The 24394-nt window shown below is 42.3% G+C and overlaps 1 protein-coding gene across 1 annotated transcript; it reads left to right on the forward strand.

The window, feature by feature from the left end:
• The first annotated feature begins 958 nt into the window (after window positions 1-958).
• On the forward strand, window positions 959-15368 carry ctf1 (cardiotrophin 1). Its single transcript, XM_062984481.1, has 3 exons — window positions 959-1075; window positions 11400-11527; window positions 13046-15368. The coding sequence occupies exons 1-3, from the start codon at window positions 1060-1062 to the stop codon at window positions 13496-13498; spliced, it is 597 nt and encodes a 198-aa protein (XP_062840551.1). The 5' UTR covers window positions 959-1059; the 3' UTR covers window positions 13499-15368.
• Window positions 15369-24394: the final 9026 nt, after the last annotated feature.

Raw genomic sequence — 24394 nt, forward strand, 5'->3', positions numbered from 1 at the left:
ACCAACCCCTAGAGTCGGACACGACTAGACTTAAAGTCAGGGGAAACCTTTACCTTTACCATAATAAACTACAGGTGTCCGTGATAGCACGGTGTGTTAAAGGGCTGAGCTGCTGAACTTGTGGACCAAAAAGTCCCAGGTTCAAATCCCAGGAGTGGAATGAGCGCCCGCTGTTAGCCCCAGCTCCTGCCAACCTAGCAGTTCGAAAACATGCCAATGTGAGTAGATCAATAGATACCACTCCGGCGGGAAGGTAACGGCGCTCCATGCAGTCATGCTGGCCACATGACCTTGGAGGTGTCTACGGACAATGCCGGCTCTTCGGCTTAGAAATGGAGATGGGCACCAATCCCCAGAGTCGGTCACGACTGGACTTAACATCAGGGGAAAACCTACAAAAGACTATAACCTGGTGTATTTAGCAAGGTGTAGCTAACCTGAGGTGTGACAAGGACAAGGAATATGAGGAGGGCCTGAGGCAACCACCCAGGGGGCCACATCTGGCCCGGGGCCTCAGTTTCCCCATGCCTGTTATAGCAACACCAGAGGCATTCCAAGTGGACAGCTTTTGGTCAAAGAACTTTTAGTATAATGGCAAGTTTTTGACTTTGCTTATAGTTTTAAATACATTAAAACTTCTGATACGATAAATAAAAAAGTAGTTGGGGGGGGGGGCTTCTCTTAAAGTTAAGAAGGGAAAGCACTGTAGAGTCATACAAATGAGTCACACGGGCTTCTTTCTCTTCCCTCCGGCTTTGTCCCTTAATCCCCACCGCCGGCCCCTTCTTCTGCGCTCCTGGCCGGTGCCTTTGGGTGCCAAGTTGCTCCGGAGAGGTGAGCCTCGGGAGGAGGAGGAAGGGGATTAGGTTCCCTTTTCCGGGAAGGCGGGCGGCCAGGACCCGGTGATGTCAGGCGCCTGGAATGCCTGGTCCCCGGGCAAGAGGAGGAGGAGGAGGAGGAGGAAGAGGGGAGGGGAGGGGAGGAAGCCCGGCGCCCGCTATAAAACTCCCGCGCCGGGGAAGGAGCCGCAACAAGCGGCGCAAAGCCGGACCCAGCGCGATGGAGGTGCTCCCAGGTAGGGCGAACCGCCCCCCGACCCTTCCCTTGAACCCTTAGGCCAAGCCAGGGCTGTCCCTTTGTATTGTTGGGGGGCAAGGGGGTAGTCTGGAGTCTGCTCTGGAAGTGTTTCTTGTATGCAGAAGCTAGGTAGGAGTGCTGTGATTGTGGCATGGGCCAACTTGGTCCCTCCAGGTGTTTTGGACTTCAACTCCCACCATTCCTAACAGCCTCAGGCCCCTTCCTTTTCCCCCTCAGCCGCTTAAGCGGCTGAGGGGGAAAAGGAAGGGGCCTGAGGCTGTTAGGAATGGTGGGAGTTGAAGTCCAAAACACCTGGAAGACCAAAGTTTTGTAAGGATGCCACCGCTCTTTGAGTGCATCTGCACTTGAGAATGAATGCAGTTTTGACTCAGTTCTCTGGAATCCTGAGAGTTGTGCAAGGCCTTTAGCAAACTACAACACCTGGGATTCATAGCATTGAGCCATGGCACTTAAAGCGATGTCAAAGTGCATTCGATACTAACTTTGAGCCATGGCACTTAAAGAGATGTCAAATTGCATTAGTTCTACAGTGTAGGGCTGCAGTGCCAACTAAGTGAGAGATGTCTTCTTTTCACATTAAGTCTTCCCTGCCTTTGATGGAAGTCTATCAGGCAGGAATTCCAACTACAGTAGAGTCTCACTTACTCTTGCTTATCCAACGTTCTGGATTATCCAACACATTTTTGTAGTCAATGTTTTCAATATATCGTGATATTTTGGTGCTAAATTCATAAATACAGTAATTACTACATAGCATTACTGCATATTGAACTACTTTTGCGGTCAAATTTGTCGTATAACATGATGTTTTGGTGCTTAATTTATAAAAGCATAACCTAATTTGATGTTTAATAGGCTTTTCCTTAATGCCTCCTTATTATCCAACATATTTGCTTATCCAACATTCTACCGGCCCATTTATGTTGGATAAGTGAGACTCTACTGTATTTAGTCATTGCCTGCACACTTCCTCAGCTGCATCTCTGTATAAGTTACTTATTTTTAAAACACACACACCTACATTTGTCCAATGTCAACAGATATCCTTGGAGACTTTTATGCAATACTTTGATTTTGGCAGAGTGTATCAGAAGTGTGTTGTCCTGAAAATCCTGCAAACTCTGGGATTAACCTTTGCTTTCTCTTACAAGTCTAGTGCTTCTGATACACTCTGCTAAAATCAAAATATTCCATAAAAGTGTCCAAGAGCCTATGATAACATTGGACAAATGTAAGGGTGTAAAGATAGGTAACTTATACAGATAGAGATGCAGCCAAAGAAGTGTGCAGGAAATGTTTAAATATGTTGTCAAAGGCTTTCATGGCCAGAATCAATGGGTTGCTGTGAGTTTTCCAGGCTGTATGGCCGTGTTCCAGAAACATTCTCTCCTGACATTTTGCCCACATCTATGGCAGGCATCCTCAGAGGTTGTGAGGTGTATTGGAAACTAATCAAGCGAAGTTTATATATCTGTGGAATGTCCTGGGTGGGAGAAATAACTCTTGTCTGCTGGAGGCAGGTGTGAGTGTCGCAATTAATCACCTTGATTAGCATTGAATAGCCTTGCACCTTCAAAGCCTGGCTGATTCCTGCCTGGGGGAATACTTTGTTGGAAGGGGTTAGCTGGCTCTACATGGTTCCAGACATGAAACAATCAGGGCCAGCTAACACCCGAAGGGACTCAGGGCGGCTCACAATCTGGCAAATTCAATGCCGGTATACAGTACAAAAATAAAACATAGCAATTAAAACAATCAGTTTAAAACAATCCAATAAATACATTTTACATCATAGGCTCTTGGACACTTTTATGCAATATTTTGATTTTAGCAGGGTATCAGAAGCATTAGACTTGTAAGAGAAAACAAAGGTTAATCCCGGAGTTTTCAGGATTTTCAGCAGGGTTGAACTTTAGACAGGATAGACTAGATCATAGACGAGTTTAATGCCCAAGAGACAAAGTTGTGAAAGGGAGGCCTTTCCTACCCAGACATGGATAGCAACCTTGTATGCCCCATCTACAACTCAGTTTCAGAATGCTGTTTAACTGCATTCTAGTGCTTCATATGGCAGTGCAGACTCATATAATCCAGTTCAATGCAGCTAAACTGCATTCTGAAACGGCATTATGTGGCAATGTAGATGGGATCCCAGTTGCAGACAAGAAACTGGAGCTAAATGGTTCCACCTTGCAGGGTTGGCATAAGGATAACAGTAGCTATTGTGTGCAGATGCCCTTTAAACTGCTGGACTCGCTCCGGCAACTATATCTAAGCCAAAGTACATGAAACTGAAATAAGGACATTTTCTTTCCCTGATGTTGAACTTTAGATCCTACCCCTTCGACTTTGTGAAAGAGCTGAGCCTCTTTTAAAAATTAGAAATGGTAACTGTTGCCTGATTATCATAATCCTGGGTTGCTGTGAGTTTTCCCGGCTGTGTGGCCGTGTTCTGGAAACATTCTCTCCTAACGTTTCTCCTGCATCTATGGCAGGCATTCTCAGAGGTTGTGAGGTATGTTGGAAACCAGTCAAGTGGGGTTTGTACATCTGTAGAATATCCAGAGTGGGAGAAAGAACTCTTGTTTGAGAGAAGTGTGAATTTTGCAATTGGCCAATTTGATTAGAATTGAATAAACTTGCAGCTTCAAGGTCTGGCTTCTTACTGCCTGGGGGAAACCTTTATTTGGAGGAGTTACTGAGTAAATAAAGAACGCCACTCAGAAAACATGAATAAATCAGGGCCAGCTAACACTTCCCAACAAAGGATTCCCCCAAGTAGTAAGCAGCCAGACATTGAAGCTGAAAGTTTATTCAATGCTAATTAAGCTGGCCAATTGAAACATTCACGCCTGCCTCAAACAGACAAGAGTTCTTTCTCCCACCCTGAACATTTAATTCTCAAGTTGGTTTGAAACCTAGGATTGATTTTCATTGTCATATCATTCAGTGCTCCCCTTCTGTGTTGAGCGTTATCAATTCCTGATCCTAATTTCACCCTCAAATGAGAAGGGATTGCTCTCTCCAAGCACAGAAAAAAGCTGTGAAAGTCTTCTGGTCAGTTGGCAACCCTGTAAGGGAATATCTATGCAGAATACTTTGTTGTTGTGTGCCTTCAAGTTGTTTCTGACCCTAAAGAGACTCTATTGTGGGATAATTCATTCACCCAGAAGAGAACTCTGGTCTCCAGAGTCATAGTCCAATTCCCAAACCACTGCACCACTCTGTTGCAGAAGCATAAAATCATGTTTTCAAAAGGAATGTGAAAGTTGAAGGAATATGCACTGAGAGGATAAGCCTTATGAGCTTTTGAAATAGGACTGTGCAAAACAAGGTTCCATTCCTCATTCAACTGAATCATTGGCAGCTTCAATAGCAGTGGGACATTAGAACCTGCTCTGGATTTAGTCTGGTCATTAAAAGAACTATCTGGGTTTCTGAACCTGTTTGGGAGCTAGGACTCAGTGCTTGATACAGCTCCTGTAAAGTTCACACTAAAACACAATGTGGATTGTCCATCCCACAAACATTGAAATGGCCAGCTGGCACTGGACTTTATCAAAGAAAAATATCTATGAATGGGAAGAAATTTATATTCCTTCCTGAATCCTATGGAACAAAAAGATGCATTGGAATACTATTGAGGCATTGCATATATATATATATAAGTGCAGTAAACAGAATGCCAAAGATGTATAATGTACATATTGAGTGAAGGGCTGTTGCTTCTTAACTACATAGCATTGCCATCAAAAAAATTCAATATGCAATGAGACACCAGTAAGGTTGGTCCCAGTATGTATCAGGTAAGTGTAGGAGCCCCTGGTGGCACAGCGTATTAAAGCACTGAGCTGCTGAACTTGCAAACCAAAAGGTCTCAGGTTCAAATTTGGGGAGCAGTGTGAGCACCCGTTGTTAGCCCCAGCTTCTGCTAACCTAACAGTTCGAAAACATGCAAATGTGAGTAGATCAATAGGTACTGCTCCGGCGGGAAGGTAACAGCACTCCATGCAGTCGTGCTGGTCACATGAACTTGGAGGTGTCTACAGACAATGCTGGCTCTTTGGCTTAGAAATGGAGATGAGCACCAACCTCCAGAGTCAGACATGATTGGACTTAATGTCAGGATAAAACCTTTACCTAAGTGTTGGTTACACATCTTTGCAATTCAATAACCAGGTTATAACCACCTCTGCTACTTAGTTGTGTGCAATTTTATACTTCCCAAAAAAACATGGAGGATTCCAATCTAGGGTTTCAAAAAAATTAAACAGAAATAGAAGTTGTTTGACCTGTCCAACCTGTGGCCCAGCTAACCAGCCAGGTACAAATAGCCCCCAAGTCATTCAAAAAAATTAGTTGGCTTCTGCATCATTACATACTGGAAACTTATCAAGCCATCCTGCATGACTAACTAGCTGTGTTCAGAAAATCACAGATTATGCTAACAAAGCCTTCATGCACCATTGTGTTACGGCAACATTGGGTAAAATGCAAGCAATGACTACATGCGACCTCTCCAAGGATAATTCTTTGGACCTTGGGCCTGCTAGATTTCCACTTTTTTCTGACTTGCAGAATCTGACCTGTTTCTCCCAGTTACCTCCAGAAGCAACAATTGGCCTGTTTTTTTTTTCAAAATCCAGCCCACTTCTGGGTTTTGAAAAGCACGTATTTTATGTTCCACAAACCAGATTTGGAAATCGTGAATCCCTCAGAGGAGTGGCATAAAGAGTTGAGTCTGTTTAGCCAGTAGAAGAGAAGGCTGAGAGGAAGCAGGCTTGTTTAAATATTTGAAAGGATGCTATAAGGAAGAGGAAGTAGGCTTGTTTTCTGCTGCCCTTGAGGCTAGGACTGGGAGCATTGGGTTCAAATTACAATGAAGGAGATTTCACCTGAACATTAAGAAGAACTTCCTGATCATAAGAGCTGTTCAGCAGTGGAACTCTCTGCCTTGGAGTGTGGTGAAAACCCCTTCTTTGGAGGCATTGAAATGGAAGGTCATCTGTCGGGAGTGCTTTGATTCTGCTTTTCCTGCATGGCTGGGTATTTGACTGGATGGCCCATGCAGTCTCTTCCAACTTTATGATTCTAGGTGGGGCTTATAGCCTTTTAGGGAGAAAAAGCAGAGTATAAATAACATAATAATAATAATAATAATAATAATAATAATAATAATAATAATAATAGCAATAGCAACAATAGCAACAACAACAAAACCCAGAAGTGGACTTCTGGCTGCATCTGGCTTTAAGGGAAGCCTTTTTGGCCATTCATGCAGCCTTCAAAGGACCCCAGAGGCAAAAAAAAGATGATTCTGCTAGACCTATCACAGTTGCCTACCCTTGCTCCAGATTCACATGGTATAGTTATAGGAACAGCTAGAAGCATGTTGGAAATGTAGGTAAATAATAGCTCTTTCGGGGTCTCAATGGAGAGAAGCATAAGCAAGCAAGGAATACATTGGAGTGGGAACGAGGTGGCTGATGCCATGATGACTTGTTTGAATTGAAGCCGGTGAAAATTCAAAGAGCATTGAGAGGTCAGACAAAGTCCCATTGTTACACAAAGAAACCACAAAATCTCATAATTGCCTGGTCTGTAATAGGAAATGCCACTTGTGGGCAGTCATCAAACAAACAGAGAAGGGAGAGACAGATACAGCTTTTTATAGTTTACCAAAGAACGAATGTGGTGAAGTGGTTTGAGAATTGAACAAGGGCTCTGGGAGACCAGGATTCAAATCATTGCTCTGTCAAAGAAACCAACTAGGTGACCTTGGGCATGTCTCACACTCTCACAGGACGGCAAAAGCAAAGTCTCTCTGAACAAATCTTAGCAATAAACTACTGTAATAGGTTCACCTTAGAGCTGCCTTAAGTTAGAAAGAATTTGAAGACACACAACAGCAATAAAGTTGACAGAAAGATTATCTAGCTTTTCCTTAATTGCTTGGGTGGACATTTATGAATGGATATTAAAAAATACAAGAATTCAAATGTGCAGAATTCTGTGGAAGTGAAACAAAATGCATCAGTGGATCCTGAAGCCCCCCAAACTTCATTGAACTGTAACGCCCAGCAGCTCTAGACATTATAGTCAATGCTCAATAATGCTGGGAATGGCAGTCCAAGAACATTTTGAGAATACTATCATTCTCACCTCTGTTCTATAGTTATTAAGAATACAGCGACTTATTCTTCCATGGCAACTTGCCAAGGGCTACCTTTGTCTTTGATACACACTCACATACCTTAATCTTCAGCTCTTCTTTCTCTTTCCACATTTCACAACAAAAGCCTAAACTGCTCTACCCATCCCTTTGCCTTCTCCACCTCATTGGCTCCTTAACCGTAAAAGTCCAATATTGTATTCTTTCCTCTCCGCACCCAATCTTTCCATGAATGAAAAGTTCATCTCTGCACGTATTTTCCACCCTGGCACCTGAAGCGAGAGTTAATTATTTACTGGGAACTTGAAAGAGATTTTCAAGATGCCAAGCTTCTGCTTTGCATAAATGCTCAGCCAGGTGCAGTTTTTGGATTTTCCAATTGAAGGATCTCAGGGAGTGGCACTGAAGAATGCTTCCGGGGATGATCCAAAGTCCATTTCTTGTCTAGCATTTGGTTTCCCAGAACAGCCAAGAATCTCCCAGCAGGGCATAAGGATGGAGAGGACAAAGGACAAGCCCTGGCATGTTGGGCATCTCCCTAAAGCTGATTTTCTAGCCTCAGCCCCTCCAGGCTCCCAATACTATTGTTTTTTTTCTGGCCAAAAATAAGGATTAGCAATTGTTTCTGCTGGAAGAATCCAAGTGTGTCAATGATCCTTTGGAATAGGTTGTTATGGGCATTGTTTAACCTTTTTAAGGAAATGAAAACCAGCGTCCCTTTGGATTTGCGTGCAGAAGCAAAAACATTTCATTAATCTATATATATAAAAGAGTGATGGCATCAGGGCAGCGGACAAAACAACAAAACTACAGGCCCCCCAACCTCGAAATTTAACAACACAATCCATTATTCATGGCTCTAGGTTGATACAACAAAAAGAAAAGAAAAATAAAGTCCTAATTACAGGGAGAGGAATAATAGTTTTTATCCAATTGCTGCCAGTTTGAAGGCTAAGCTCCGCCCACTTGGTCTCCTAGCAACCTACTCAGCCCAGGGGACAGGCACAGTTAGGCCTCACTTAAATCTGATAATTCACAGATTATCAGATTTTAACTGGATTATATGGCAGTATAGACTCAAGGCCCTTCCACACAGCTATATAACCCATTTAGAATCTTATATTATCTGCTTTGAACTGGATTATCTTGACTCCACACTGCCATATAATCCACTTCAGTGTACATACTAAACATAAAGACTACCATACAACAGACATTCAATACCACCACTAACTCAACAATTTCTCACCAACACCACCAGAAAATGCCACAGCAACGCGTGGCTGGGCACAGCTAGTTAGTTTATAAAGTTTGACTTGTCGGTAACTTTAATAAATATACAAGAGGCTCTTGCAGTACTACTGAAACTGAAAAAAGTTGGTAACATAAGCTTTGGTGGACTTAAATCTACTCCATCAGATGAATCTCCTTTGCATGCTGATCTAACACTGGAAGTTGACCACAAGGTCAAATTGGAGAGCCTAGAGATTCCTAGGAGGACATATGAATCCAATTATCACATAACCAAATCCCCAAAAGTTAAATCTGCAAATATGGAGGGACAGCTGTGTTTTAAACCATTTTTAAATAATATTTTAAAATGTTATTGAAATGTGTATGTATGGCAAAGCAGCATGCTGTTCAACTAGATTTTTAAGGAGAAAGCTGGGTGGCATTTGGTGAAAAGGGGATGGATTTCAATTCTAAAGTATTTTGAAATTTGGTGTAATGAATACAGACCCATGCCTCTCATATGACACATGTTGTGTGGTGGGCTGCAAATCTGAAGCACTTTGTTATTGTTTGTTTGTCGTAAAACCTAACAGATCGTTATCATTGTTGGAGTTGGTTTTATGACTTTGAAAGCTGCCTTGGGAGCTTGTGAGCTGAAGGGCAACAGAAGTCTCTAAATAAAGACGGTTGCAGATGGAAAGACTGTGTGACTTGACTGTAACCCAATGCCCGTGCCCTCTCTCCAAGTTGAGCATTTTCAGTGGGTGAAAAACCCCACACGTAGCCTCAAGGGATCCCTATAAATTCTATTTAACCCTTCAGACTAAATATTTGAAAGTAAAAAAGATTGGCCGGGGGGGGGGGGGGGAGGTTATAGAGCAAAGCTAGTCAAAGAAAAGATTCAAGTGGTTGGAAAAGAACCGGGTCATATTTCTTTATGACAGGTACTGTACATACTCATGTGTAAGCCTAGGCATTTTCTCATAAATCAATCCTCAAAACCTGTGTCAACTTATTCATTGGTCAAGTAATGTTATCTCTCCACATTTTGTAGTTCTGAGGATTGCAGATTTGATTATTTACATGTTTGATGTTATCTCTTTGACATCTCTAGGTTCTCCAGTGTGAGTCTATTCTGAAAGATCCCAGAATTGTGAAAGGAAACATCTTTCTAAGGCAGTGGTTTTCAACCTGAGTCCCCAGGTGTTTTGGCCTGCAACTCCCAGAAATTCCAGCCAGTTTACCAGCTGTTAAGATTTCTAGGAGTTGAAGACCAAAACATCTGGGGACCCACAGGTTGAGAACCACTGCTCTAAGGGCCCTTCTACACATGCCCTAAAATGAAGAAGAAACTGGGATAAAAGCTAGAGTGGCTAAATGATGTTTGCCAAAAATGCACACTGCATCGCATTAACAGCCAAAAAACACAGGTTAAAAAGGTGCACTGATAACCTGATTTTGGGCAAAAAATATATATATTTGCATTACTGTATATCCCTGCAATCAAGGAAGACACATGACTTAATCCCTATACACTGGTGTGGACTGTTCTTGTGAATGTGTATGTTTTTAAAATTTCAAAACAGCTGTAAACAAATGGAGCCATGGACACACAGATGGCTAAATGGAAGCACAATTAGAAAGCAATCCCTGTGAGAACTCTCTGCAACCATTCCTTTGTTCTGATGTTTATGAAATTAAACACAACTTGAATTTATACAGTGGGCACCAGCATGGCAGACAAGTGACCCCAAAGGGAAACGGTGTTCAAGAGGGAAAAAGTAAAGGCAGCAGGAGGTTAAGGAGAGATGATAAGAAATCTGCTTGTGTGCAAATTCAGATATTTGAATCAATGTTTATAAAGTCCAGCAGATCTCAGGGTATCAGTTTAAAAAGTTAAGAGTAAACTTCTGGTGGGTCCATCTTGCAGATTTCTAAAATTCTCTACAAACAAATGTGTCAGGATGCCGGAGGAGCATTGACCGGAGTTGACAGCTCTGTGTACCTGACAGCTGTCAAGTACCGTGATTTTTTTGCCTCACTTATTTGTCCCAGATTATGAGGCTGTCTGGAAGCACCCTAGAAATCCCTAGGCTCTGCAATGTGATTCTATCAAAGGATATTCCAAAGGAGTCATGCTGGTAGAACTAGAAGTTTCCAGGTTTTCCAGCATGACTCTGTGGTTGACTTCTGCTGGATGATGACCATAGAATTGCACTGGACAGATGTTTTCTCGAAAAATCTCTTAAGTCCTCCATCATGATGAGAGAACACTGCAGGAACTAAAGAAAGGATATTTTATTCAAATCCATGAATAATCAAATCCACAAAAGTCAAAATCGCAAATGTGGAGAAACATTTGGAGTGGAAATAACAGTATTATGTTTTGGGGTCTCACTAGAAATTTATTTATTTATTTATTTACAGCATTTATATTTCACCCTTCTCACCCCGAAGGGGACTCAGGGCGGATCACATTAAACATATAGGCAAACATTCAATGCCTTTCAACATAGAACAAAGACAAACAAACATAGGCTCCGAGCGGCCTCGAACTCATGACCTCCTGGTCAGAGTGATTCATTGCAGTTAATTGCAGCTGGCTTGCTCTCCCGCCTGCGCCACAGCCCGGGCCCAAATAAATATGCAAGAAAACTGTTACAGTAAGTAGTGGTACGAAAGTGGGACTTGTGGAGGAAAATAGATCAAAGCTACTGTAAAAGTTAGGCACAAAGATTGGTTTAGTTGTGTTTTCTCTACTCTTTCCCTGGTTCTCATACTCTTCTCCACCAGCAGTTGTCCAAAGTCCCTTTGCCTATGAAAAACAACCTGGAGCTATTAGCAAATTCAGGTGTTTGTATATATCTTAACCTTTAGTCCATTTCTTTGTTTGCAGTGGATGTACCCAAAAACCTCTCTTCGTCGTCTTCTCGATCTCACCAAGAAATAGCACTCAGAATAGAAAAAGCACGCAACATGACACTTTACATGCAAGAGGGCTCAGAACAGCTGCTGTCAAACTATGTGAGTCTTCAAAGTGTGCCGAATTCTTTAACAGAGGTGTGTGTTTGTGTTTATGTGTGTTTGCAACAATTGAGCCCTGAATTCTTATTCCACTTTCTGAGCTCTTTAAAATATAGTTGTTTTCCTCTCCAGAAATGTCTGTGTTGAGTTCTATGGATTCTATGGGTGCATCTACACAGTAAAATGAATGCAATTTGACACCACTTGAACTACCATGACTCAATGCCATGGCACCCCGTAGTTTAGTTGGTTAAACCACTGAACTGCTGAACTTTCTGACTGAAAGGTCAGCGGTTTGAATCCGGGGAGCGAGGTGAGCTCCCACTGTTAGCCCCGGCTTCTGCCAACCTAGCAGTTCGAAAACATGTAAATGTGAGTAGATCAATAGGTACCACTCTGGCAGGAAGGTAACGGTGCTCCATGCAGTCATGCCAGCCACATGACCTTGGAGGTGTCTACGGACAACGCTGGCTCTTTGGCTTAGAAATGAAGATGAGCACCAACCCCCGGAGTCAGACACAACTAGACACGACTAGACTTAATGTCAGGTGAAAACCTTTACCTTTTTACTATTCCTTGGCAGACCATTTCCCTCATTCTGTAGCACTGAGCCTTGGCAGTTAAAGTGGTCTCAAACTGTTTTCATTCTACAGTCTAGATGCTGAGTTTATTTCATCAGATGCACGGAGTAAAGTGCCTAGGGACATTTATGGATAAACAGTCATGCTTGTGAAAATAGAAATACAAAACTTGTGGGTATGATGATGAGGTAACCAGCTCAGTTTTAACAATGGCTGTTCTGGGGAAAAGGGTGAGGAAAAAGATGACTATAACCAAGATGATTATGGTAGATAACCAGATCAATGATGGAGGGAGTTTTTGGAATATAATGTGATGCTGGCTGGGAACCAGAAAGTTGTGATAAAACAAGCAAGAGAACCCTCGTGAGGCTGGGTTGTTAACTTATGTTATAGTATGTGTAATGTCCCATGAAACCATTGTCTCTGTTCAACCCACTGTCAATAGACTGGAGCTGGTGGATATATCACAAAGAGAGGTTTGAAGAGAAACAGCAGTATTGGGATCTAGCCACAAACTCTAGTCCATTGACACAACTGAAGGCTATGTTTCAGACGGCGAGACAATGGCAAACCATCTCTGAGTATTCTTTGTCTAGAAATACCCTACATGATTAATGGGCTTACCAGAAGTTGACACATAGTTTGAAAGCAAGTATACACATGTATATAGTCCCCTGAAGTCTGGAAGATGTCAGTGTTCCAAGCACATCTGGAAGGCCTTGTGTTCCCCACCCTCCCTGACCTTGTAACGGTCGGTCACCGTATTTCACACAAACGTAAAACAATCTGACAAGCCTCTTGCAGAGAAAAAATGTGGCTGCCTCAGGCACCGACACCACCCACTCCCAAGTTCCTTGGACGATGGGTGGGGTCCAAATGTCAAAAATCGGTCAAACACTTCTGACTGTCTCGTGGGTTTCTCCTTGCTTCCTTGTAGGCATTTCACCAAGAGGAGCCCTTTGGGGAGCCGGATTTTAACCCTTCTCCCCAGCCTTTTCCGGGGCTGCCACTGCCTACTCTTTCAACCGTGGCATGGCTGGACCTTAGCGACCCCGAACGCTTGCAGCAGAACTTTGGGGCCTTCTCCAATTTGCCGGAGTATCTAGCCGCGGTGAAGCGCCAGCAAACCGATCTGAACCCAGAAGCCTCCGAACTGCATCGCCTGCTCGACACTTCAAGCGTACAGTGTCTCGGTCTCACAAACAACCTGAAAGCCGTCATGGCTCCCCTGGGCATCTTACCTGGCCCTGTCATTCCAGCCGAGCCGCCAGGAATGGAGGACGCCTTCATCATGAAATTCACTGGTTACCTAATTTGCCATCTCTACCGGGACTGGGTCAAGCGTTGCCAAAAGGACATGGCCCTCCTGGCCGCCAAATACCCTGCTTGAGTTTTTTCTCTGCCCTTGATCCTTCAGCTGAGGCAGGTGGCTTTCATCATGTTTTTCGCCCAAGCTGGCTGTCATTTTGCAGGGGTTTGTGTGGGAGTAAATAGAAGGAAGTACCCACTGGTAGCCCTTTCCTTGAGGTAAAAATGGTATTGACACTGTGCCATTACCGGTGCAAAACTGAACTTTCTGTCTTGCTGGTCCCTTCCATCTTCTCTTCTTTTCTTCCTTTGAATATGAATGGAAAATTGTTCTCAGGAGTGGCACAGGATTGGTTATACTATTAGGTGACTTGAAGCAGCTGCCTCAAAGTGGATAGCAATAGCAGCCCCTTGGTTCTTTTGCCTAAATTCCTGCCTGTGCCACTGAAGGGTATTCAGTGGAATTGTTCACAGGGTTGCCATAGGATCACTCATACTACTAGACATCCTGAAGCAACTGCCTCAGAGTGGATAGCAACAGCAACCCCTTGGCTCTTATGGCTGAACCCTGGCCATGCCACTGAAGGGTATCCAGTGTGTGTTGCACAGGTTATCCTGTTTTTCTAAAGATGTCACTTTGCTCTCATATGTAGTGGACGATGTGTCTTGCCAGTCCGCTCTGTTCCTTTGTGCACAATGAAAAAGTTCTATCCTTTGACTCAGACGGACCAGGCTTTATAGACAGTGGGACTGGAAAGATGAGGGAGGTCAGCTGCTTTGGAAAGAGCAGCTGTTTTTGAGAGGTAGATTGGCATCTCAGTGCGGGAAGGGAAGAGCAGCTCCATTCTTGAAGGCATGCCAGCACTGGAAATGGCATTCCTTTGACTGATGAAGAACGGGACAAGGGTGCCAAGGTGTCTGGTTGCAGTCAGTCAGAACTATTCAAACAGATCCTAGCTTCCTGAAGGAAGGGAGAGTCCTTCTCCATCTTATGCTTGAATGGCATGACATGGTGCCTTGATTTGAAGACACTGAATAGGTTTTATATGGAGTGGATTGGGAGCAGACACCGGATGGCTGGTAGTCTTTCCAGTTTAGTCTGTGTGCCATTGAGCACTTGGGCAGTAGACTCAAAAATGCAACAGGGGTTGTTCCTTTTGGCCTATCGTCCTTGGCAAAAGACACAAAATCAGCAAGTTGAGTGGAACATTAGTCTAAAAGAGCAAGAGGCATTATTTTCACTCAATTTAAAACCCATCTCTACTGTAAAATTAATGCAGTTTGACACCACTTGAACTGCCATAGCTCAATGCTATGAACTCCTGGGAGTTGCAGTTTGGTGAGGCACCAGCACTCTTTGACAGAAAAGACTAAAGACCTTGGAAAACTACAACTCCCATGATTGCATTGAACCCTAGGACAAAGAACACACATTTCCGTGTGCAGTCTCATCTGTAAGCACTGAATTAATGATTTTACAGAATTGCCTACTCAGTTGAAAAGAATGTAAGACATCTTTACGTCTCTTTCAGTACCAGCTCTGACCTTTGCAAACCTCTGTTGCCACTCCATTTTATTGCAGGTTGGGAGGTCTCTTGCCCTATCCATCTTTGATCCACCCTCTGGGCGCATCTATATCACCAAATGAATGTAGTTTGACACTACTTTTACTGCCATGGCTCAATGCTGTGGAAGCCTGGGAGTCCTAGTTTTACCTCATCAAACTACAACTCCCCAAATTCTATAAGCATTGAGCCACAGCAGTTAAAATGATATTAAGTCAACAAAGTAGATGCTGGTTTGTATAGCCTCTCTCTTAGGGCATTTGTTCCTGTACTGTTGACTTTTAGTTTGTAATGTATGCTTTGGTTTTATATTAATATAAAGTAAAATATAAATATGATTATATAAAAACTATATTAATATTCTTAATAAAGCTATTTATAGTAGGATGTGTTGTTGTCATCATTTTTCTCCTCTGGTCTATGAAATGTTTTGCACAAAGCATTTAATTTAATGATGCCTATGGAAGCAACCAAAGCAAATTCACTAAGACATCATCAGTTTGTTTCTTTCTTTCTCCAGCCCAGGGATTCTGGGAATTGTAGTGCATGAAATAATCTTTTGAAGCTACACTCAGAAGTGCAGAGACTGGCACCTGGCTTGCTAATAGTGAGTGACATTAAAACAGATGGATGATCAAGAGTGCATCAACACTAAAACTAATGCTGTTTGGCATCTCTTTAACTACCATGGCCCACTGCTCTGGAATCCTGGGAGTTATAGTTTCAAATACACCTTATAAAACATAGTAAAAGTAAAGGTTTTCTCCTGACATTAAGTCTGGTCGTGTCCAACTCTGGGGGTTGGTGCTCATCTCCATTTCTAAGCCAAAGAGCCGGCGTTGCCTGTAGACAACTCTTAGGTCATGTGGCCAGCACGATTGCATGGAGCGCCATTATCTTCTCGCCAAAGTGGTGCCTATTAATCTATTCACATTTACATGCTTTTGAACTGCTACTTGAAGGTAATATTAAACAACATTTTGAGCAAGTGTGGATGAAACAAAAGTCTATGTACGCAGAGCCACCCAAAAATAAAGATGTCACTATCTCAGCAACCCATTTGGATAATTTTTGTTTTGGATTTCTGAGTTCCGAAGAAGGAATATTCAACATGTGCTAAATATAAAAAGTGATATTTTTATTCTTTAAACATCACAGATCAACTCTTTCTACTGCTGCAAATATCCTGCCATTTGTAACAGGAGAGAACCTTTTGAGGGGCAGCTTTTGGCTCAAAGAACTCAGTTGGTGATCCTTTCTTAAATGATATATCAGCAGTTGCTGGAAACTGAAAGCTCGTACAAACTTCTCCACTATTGGCCTATTGCCCACATACCAAGAACATATTGGCCAACTTTCCACCAGTCTTAAGATTATTTATGGATATTTTGAGACAAGGCTTTTATCCTGGAATGGCTTTGCCATCCGAATATGGAACTTTATTGGAGGTGAGAGCGATTCCTGATCAGTGGACATGCAAAGTTACCCACCAGATTGGATTTTATGGAATGTTGTTCCGGGTTTATATCAGACCAATCTATCTAAACATGCAATAAAAACAGTGAGGAAATATTGGAACTTGGTGAGTGACGTACCAGGATGTGAGAATCCCCCTCTTATTGCCCATAGGAGAACACACAATATTAGAGATATTTTAATACATTCTGATATAGACCCGAAACGACATTCCATAACTTTGCATGTCGACACTGCTCCATATGCCCACAATTTGTACAGGCCAAGTTCTTCAAGAATCATAACACCAATTTTGAATATAAAATACATCATTTTGCTACCTGTACCACTAAAGGGGTTATTTATGCTATCACTTGTTCCTGCCCGCTAATGTATATTGGTCAGACAGGCAGGGAAATCAAACTTTGAATTACAGAACATAAAAGTAAAGTCAGAAACCATTCAATTGATTCTATTCTTCCAAGCATTTTGAAGATTTGAACCATAGCCCTGAGTCACTTTGGGTCCAGATTCCAGAAGTTGTTACACCTTCTAAAGGTATTGATTTTCAGACCAAATTATTACAATGTGAATCATTTTGGATTTTCACTCTCCAAACAGAATTCCCTAAAGATTTAAACAATACCAACTCTTATGACTGTTTTTTATAAATCTGTTGTATTTCTTTAAATGCAACTCATGAGTTCAATGTTACACACTGCTTTGTAGAATACCTGTGTGAGATTCTTGACTATTTAAACAACAGGTTGAGCCATTTAGGCTCATACTCGCAGTAGAATAAAACCTGAATGCAGTGTATCTTTGATTTGAAACAGAACGCTTTGTAAGTATAGACATAATATATTTTCCTTATTTTATTTTTATCCATTCTTTGTTTAATGTATCAAGAGAACAATTTGTAAGCCACATTATGTTCCCAATAGGTTCCACGGTATCTATGTATGACTGTACGGTTTATTGAGTACATGCTTGAATTGTTTGAACTAAATAACAAAAGTAAGTAGTATGTATTAGTAGTTGTTAATTTTACCAAGCCAGAAAACACTTTGTACAATTGTATTAATGTTACCCAATACTTACAGACCCTACCACCAAACAAAGACTATAAGTAGTCGAAACCAGTTGTGGATCAGGGGTCTACTCTTCTTTAATGAAGAAATAAGTGGATAACCAAGAAAGTTGATTACATTGTGCATAAAACTACCATTTATCATACTGTGAATGCAACAGTTTGATTGGCTTTTGTAACCATTTATCTGAAATTTATAATCGTTTATTGTGTATAATACAATGTTTAATGATATTTAATACATTGTTATTATTCCATTTAGTGGACACTTGTTACTCCACTTTGTAACCCCATTTCCTGGGATTGGCTCTGCACCTCGCTGTGCCAGGGCACAGTCTGTTCAGCGCCTTCCAAGTCTCCCAGTCTTCTATGTGCCCAGGAGGAAGTTTCTCATCTGGTGTCAGCCATGGATTGAGGTTATGGGTTTAACCTGCCACTTTTGGACTCTTGCTTGCTGAGGTGTTCCTGCCAGTATCGCTGTATCTTAGAAAGCTATTCTTGATTTAAGGCATTGGCATGCTGGCTGATATCTGAACAGAGGGTGGGCCAGAGATGTCACTGCCGTGGTCCTTTCACTATTAGCTGCTACTTCCCAATGGATGTCAGGTGGTGTAATACCAGTATAAATTCTCTAGTGGTGTTGGGCGTAGACATCTTGTGATAATGCGGCATGTCTCATTAAGAGCCACATCCACTGTTTTAATGTGGTGAGATGTAGTCCACACTGGGCATGAGAGAAGCCTCCCTGTAGGATCGTAACACATCCAGGCACCCCCTGGGCAACGTCTTTATAGACGGCCTATTCTGTCATACCAGAAGCGACTTGCAGAATGCAACCAAATAAACACACAATGAAATTAATCCTATTGATAGTTCTGAGAACAGTATGGGTATTGCATCAATTGTTAAATTTTCAGCCCATGTTGTTGTGTGCCTTCAAATCATTTCCAATTTACGGTGACCCTAAGGCAAGCCTATTAAAGTGTTTTCTTGTTCATGGCTTTCTCAGAGGCTGAGAGAGTGTGACTTGTCCTGGGTCACATAGTAGCTTTCCACAGTCAAGCAAGGATTTGAACCCTGGACTCACAATGTCCTAGTCCAATACTCAAACCATCAGACTGCACTGGTAAAAACATTATAGGATAACAATATGGGTTCATGATATATTAAATCAAGCAGATAAACAATGGTTTAAACAATATAAAGAAAGTGACCAAATTCATCCATTCGAATACTGAAGAGTGAATGACAACTATCAGAAATACAAATAATATTCTGGACACTCAAGATACATCTACACCAGGCATGGCTAAACTTTGGCCCTCCAGATGTTTTGGACTTCAACTCCCACCATTCCTAGCAGCTTACTGGTAGGCTGTTAGGAACTGTGGGAGATGAAGTCCAAAACATCTGGAGGGCCAAAATTTGCCCATGCCTGATCTATACTGTAGAATGAATGTATGACCGCTTTAATAGCCATAGCTCAATGTAATGGAATCATTGGCAATTATAGTTTTGTGAGAGACTAAGACTCTTTGTCAGAAAAGACTAAGACTTGTAAAACTACAACTCCCAGGATTCCATAATATTGAGCCATGGCTGTTAAAGTGGGGGCAAAAACTGCATTCATTCTGCATTCAAACCCACAGAGAGGGCTTGCCATTGCCTTTCTCCAAGGCTGAGAGAGAGTGACTTGCCCAAGATCATCCAATGGGTTTCCATGTCTGAGCGGGGACTTGAAGCCTAGGTTCCTAAAATCCTGGTTGGAAACAGCAGTGCACCCAAACTGCAGAATTAATGCAAGTGGACTTCACTTTCACTGCCAGAGCCCTTAGTATTTGGAGTTTGGAAGAGAAGGTTAAAGGGTTTGTAAAACTACAGCTTCCAGGAGCCCACAGCATTAAGCAATGGCAGTTCACATGATGTCATTAATTCTACTGTGTAGGTACACCCAAAATCCTTTCCACACTGTGTTTCACTAATTTCCAAACCTATCTTGACCCCCTTAAGGCCCCCGGGCATGTATTTTCCATTTATGTTTTTTGGCATCAAGTGGCCACCTGGAAATTTCGTTTCTCGGGACTCTAGAGAAAGCAGAGTTGGGAGGAATGACGACAACATTTCGAGATGCAACATCGGAGAATTACATTCCATTGCAATTACAGTAACATTGCCTTTGAAGAATGATCGGAAACTTCAGCTCGGAAAACATCCTCCCATCTTAAATCTGTCAGCGTGTGCTTCCTTTAAGAGCGTGATAGACAATTAATATCACAAAGCAATGTGTGTGGTCCAAAGAACTACAGCCAGAATTTTAACTGGGGTTGGATACAAAAGAGCCTCGTTGTTCCAATGCTCCATGATCTTTTCAAGCTCCTTCCAAAAAATCTGGTAACGTTCCTGTAAATTCCAACATGGTCTTGGTCCAGATATCTACACTGCAGAGGTAATGCAGGTTGGCACCTCTTGATTTGCTATGGTTCAATCGTACGGGACCTTGGCAGTTTTAAGAAGTCTTCAGCCTTCTCTGCCCAAAAGTGCTTGTGCTCCACAAAACTACATCTCCAAAATTCCATAACATTGAGCCATGGCCATTAATGTGGTATCCTACTGGTATAATTCTATAGTGCGGAAACAGCTTTAGGACAGTCAGTTCTAACCTAACCAACATAACTCTTTTGGAGCTATCCAAGGTCCTGTTTTCATCTCTTTTTCTGCCAAAGAGGGTTTCTGTTTTTATCTACCGTGGCTTGACTTTATTTCTATCTATTTATATGCCTCCCACACTACCCTATATCCCAGGATTTCATCTCAGTTTATCTGCTTTAAAATGGATTATATGAGTCCCCATTACCAGATAACCTGGGATAAACAGATAATTTGGGATCAGATCCTGGTATATATGAGCCCAAGTTACTTGTTGCCTTATGGTGACCCTGTCATTGGGTTTTCTTAGGTGTTGGAGTCTCCTTCTCTGGAGGTTTTTGAGCAGAAACTGGATGGCCATCTGTCAAAAGGGCTTGGATTGTGTACTCCTACATGGCTGAATGGGTTTGGACTGGATGTCCCTTGGGATTTCTTCCAACTCAATGATTCTATCATTCTATAGGTATGGAATCTATAGCTTTTGTTAACTCCTTCCTCTGAAATACAGCTTTTTTATCATGTCAGAAGCTACTTGGGAACATACTGCAAGCCGCTTCTGGTTTGAGAGAATTGGCACAAGGGTTTAACCCATTGCGCCAACGCGGCTCCTCTGAAATACAGCTTATATTCATTTATAGTCTCCTATCCAAGTACTAGCCAGAATTGACCCTGCTTAGCTTTCAGTAGATGGAATCTGGTGCTTTTAGGGCATTTAGACCTTTATTTACCTTGGTTCAATCATTCCAGCCTAAATCAGACTTCGAGTTGTCAACTTCTTCCCAAAGCGTCAGACATTCAGGGAATGGGATAACAGCGTTGTGTGGGTTTGTTTGTTTGTTTATGGATAGTACCTGGAAAAGCCATGGGCTCTCTGCTGTTCTGGTGAGGCACCAGCATTCTGGCAAAAAAAGGTTAAAAACCTTGTAAAATTCCGACTCCCAGGATCCCATTACATTGATCTTCAAGCCCATTTGATGTTTAAATGCAACCACTTCTATCTTTGGGTTGTGTGAGTTTTCCAGGCTGTGTGGCTATGTTTCAGAACCATTCTCTCCTGGTGTTTCACACACATCTATGGCAGGCATCCTCAGAGGTTGTGAGGTCTGTTGGAAAGTAGGCAAGAGGGGTTAATATATCTGTAGAATAATATCCAGGGTGGGAGAAAGAACTTGAGGCAAGTGTGAATGTTGCAATTGGTCACCTTGATTAGCATTGAATAGCCTTGCAGCTTCAAAACGTGGCTGTTTCCTGCCTGGGGGGATCCTTTGTTGGGAGGTGTTAGCTGGCTCTGACTGTTTCATATCTGGAATTCCCCTGTTTTCTGAGTGTCGTTCTTTATTTACTGTCCTGATTTCAGAGTTGTTGTTGTTTTAATACTGATAGCCCGATTTTGTTCATTTTCATGGTTTCCTCCTTTCTGTTGAAATTGTCTACATATTTGTGGATTTCAATGGGTTCTCTGTGTAGTCTGACGTGGTAGTAGTTAGAGTGGTCCAGTATTTCTGTGTTCTCAAATAATATTCTGTGTCCAGGTTGGTTCATCAATTGCTCTGTTATGGGTGACTTCTCCGGTTGAGTTAGTCTGCAGTGCCTTTCAAGTTCCTTGATTTGTGTTTGGGCAATGCTGCGTTTGATGGTCCTTCTGTTTGGTGGTCTCTGAATATTCCACAGATATATGGATATTTGGAAACCCCACTTGCCTAGCTTCCAACAGTCCTTACAACCTCGGAGAATATGTGCCATAGATGTGTGCGAAGCGTCAGGAGAGAATGCTTCTGGAACATGGCCATACAGCCTGTAAAACTCACAGCAACCCAGTGATTCTGGCCATGAAAGCCTTTGACAACACTTCTATCTTGAGTCAGAAATTAATTTTTTTTTAAACTGCAACTCTGAGAAATACATCAATGGTTGTGAACCCATTGCTTATGAAAGAAGGGGCAAGGGAGCTGACTCACGTCTGACTTTTCCTATTAGGACACCGCTGGGTTTCATCATATTCTGACTAAAGTCTTAAAACGTGGGGAAGGGCTGCAGCTTGTGCCTATAAATAACACAGAAGACGCTTTCCACTTTCCCCCCTCTCATTTGTGTCACAACCCACAATGTGTCGCCTTTATCTTTGTTTCCATTTGACTCTCCAGAAATTCCTCTTTGTCTTTTTTTCTTCTCAAAACCCCAAGATACGTGGAGGAAAACGTCATGGCAGGAAGACAGTAAAACCGCAGATAACAAAGGCCGTCTCAATGAAGGTGAAAGTTCTTTTTTTCAGCGGAAGTGAAAGGGCTGCCAAGCGATGATGAAACGGGGTCAGACAGTTAAAACAGACATCTCATCTGACTCGCAAGAAATATGACTACCGAAATGGTTACTGTATAGGCTTCAAAACATCTCGAGAGAGATCTTAGAAATTCTAGACAACTACAGTATGTCTCACTAAGTTTGATTTCAAAGAAATAAGGAAACAAAACTACAACTTCCTCCTTTAATACACCAGTGAAAATGGGTGACAAGATATAAGTAAATGGTATAGAATCATAAAATCATAGATTTGGAAGAGACCTCGTGGGCCATCCAGTCCAACCCCTTTCCACCAAGAAGCAGGAAATCGCATTCAAAGCACCCCTGACAGAGGGCCATCCAGCCTCTGTTAAAAAGCCTCCAAAGAAGGAGCCTTTATCAACTCCAGGGCAGAGAGTTCCACTGCTGAACAGCTCTCACAGTGAGGAAGTTCTTCCTAATGTTCAGGTGGAATCTCCTTTCCTGTAATTTAAAGCCATTGTTCTGTGTCCTAGTCTCCAGGGCAGCAGAAAACACGCTTGCTCTAGGTACTTAGAAAGCGACCTTCAACATTTCCAAAATTATTAATGAGACAAAGGATGCAAGTTAAGCAAAGCTGCATCAATTTGCTTGTGCCCAAGGGGACAGCTACACTGAAGAATTAATGCAATTTGACACTACGTTAACTACCATGGTTCAATGATATAGAATCGTAGGATGTTTGGTTGGAAGATGTGCTAACACTCTTTGGCAGAGAAAGCAAAAACGACCTTGTACAATTGCAACTCCCAGGAGTCCATAATCTTGAGATGTGGCTATTCAAGTGGTATCAAACTGCATTAATTCTATAGTGTAGACCAGGGGTCCTCAAACTTTTAAAGCAGAGGGCCAGTCCACAATCCTTCAGACTGTTGAGGGGCCGAATTATCATTTGAAGAAAAAAAAACTAACAAATTCCTATGCACACTGCACATATCTTATTTGTATTGCAAAACAACAACAACAACAATAACAATGAAAGAACAATACAATATTTAAAAATCAAAACAATTTTAACCAACATAAACCTATCAGGATTTCAATAGGAAGTGTGAGCCTGCTTCTGGCCAATGAGATAGTTAGGTTAATTAGGATTGTTGTTGTTGTGTGGCTTTAAGTCATTTCAGACTCTGGGTGAGGCTAAGTCTAAAATTATTTATTTATTCATTTACTACATTTATTTACTACATTTATATCCCGCCCTTCTCACCTCAAAGTGATAACCGAAACCCCGGCTTTTAAATTAATTTAAAAACGCAGCGGAGAGTTCCGCAGGTCACTCACCAAAGGAACGGAGCGGGACCGCAGCAGACTATTATTAAAAGATCTTTTTTTATTTCACTTTCCCCTTCCCTGAACTATGTAACAAAATCCCCCAATAAAAGTAGCATTTATTTTAACAATAACACTCTCTATCTGGTTATTTTGTATCTTTCTCTGACTCCTTCCTTTGCATGCAATTTCTCTCTCTCTCCCGTCCCTTTAACTCCGGCTGAGGTTTCTCCGCCATAGATTAATATGGCGGACGATACAAATCGGCTCATATCTCTATCAAAATTACTCCTAGAACGCTCCTTTTTTAGTCCTAACCCTTTCTAAGGCTCCTGACTCGAAGACAACCAGCGGAACCGGAATCGGTCCAGTTTTCGGCACCTCAACAGCTGATTGTCAAACGGGACCGACCGCTTCCTTCCAGCCTTATCCCGGACTTTCCTCTCCCCGCGGCCCGCGGAATGGTTTTAAGAGATCCCTAGCCCCTTTCTGTGAACTGGGGATGGGGGGATCGCTCTCTCGCGGGGGAGACATGGATCTCCAAGTACCCTCACCCTCTCTGCAGCTGCCAGGGGGTGCCCGGACGGGTGCCCTCCACGTTTCATTCATACTTTCATGATTTTATGAAGGA

Source organism: Anolis carolinensis, chromosome 6, assembly GCF_035594765.1.
Source record: "Anolis carolinensis isolate JA03-04 chromosome 6, rAnoCar3.1.pri, whole genome shotgun sequence".
NCBI lineage: Eukaryota > Metazoa > Chordata > Lepidosauria > Squamata > Dactyloidae > Anolis > Anolis carolinensis.

Bases quoted from the DNA above. Each gene is read 5' to 3' on its own strand.
- ctf1 (XM_062984481.1), top strand. The intron at 11,528-13,045 runs GTGAGTCTTCAA...GCTTCCTTGTAG, and splicing joins AACAGCTGCTGTCAAACTAT to GCATTTCACCAAGAGGAGCC.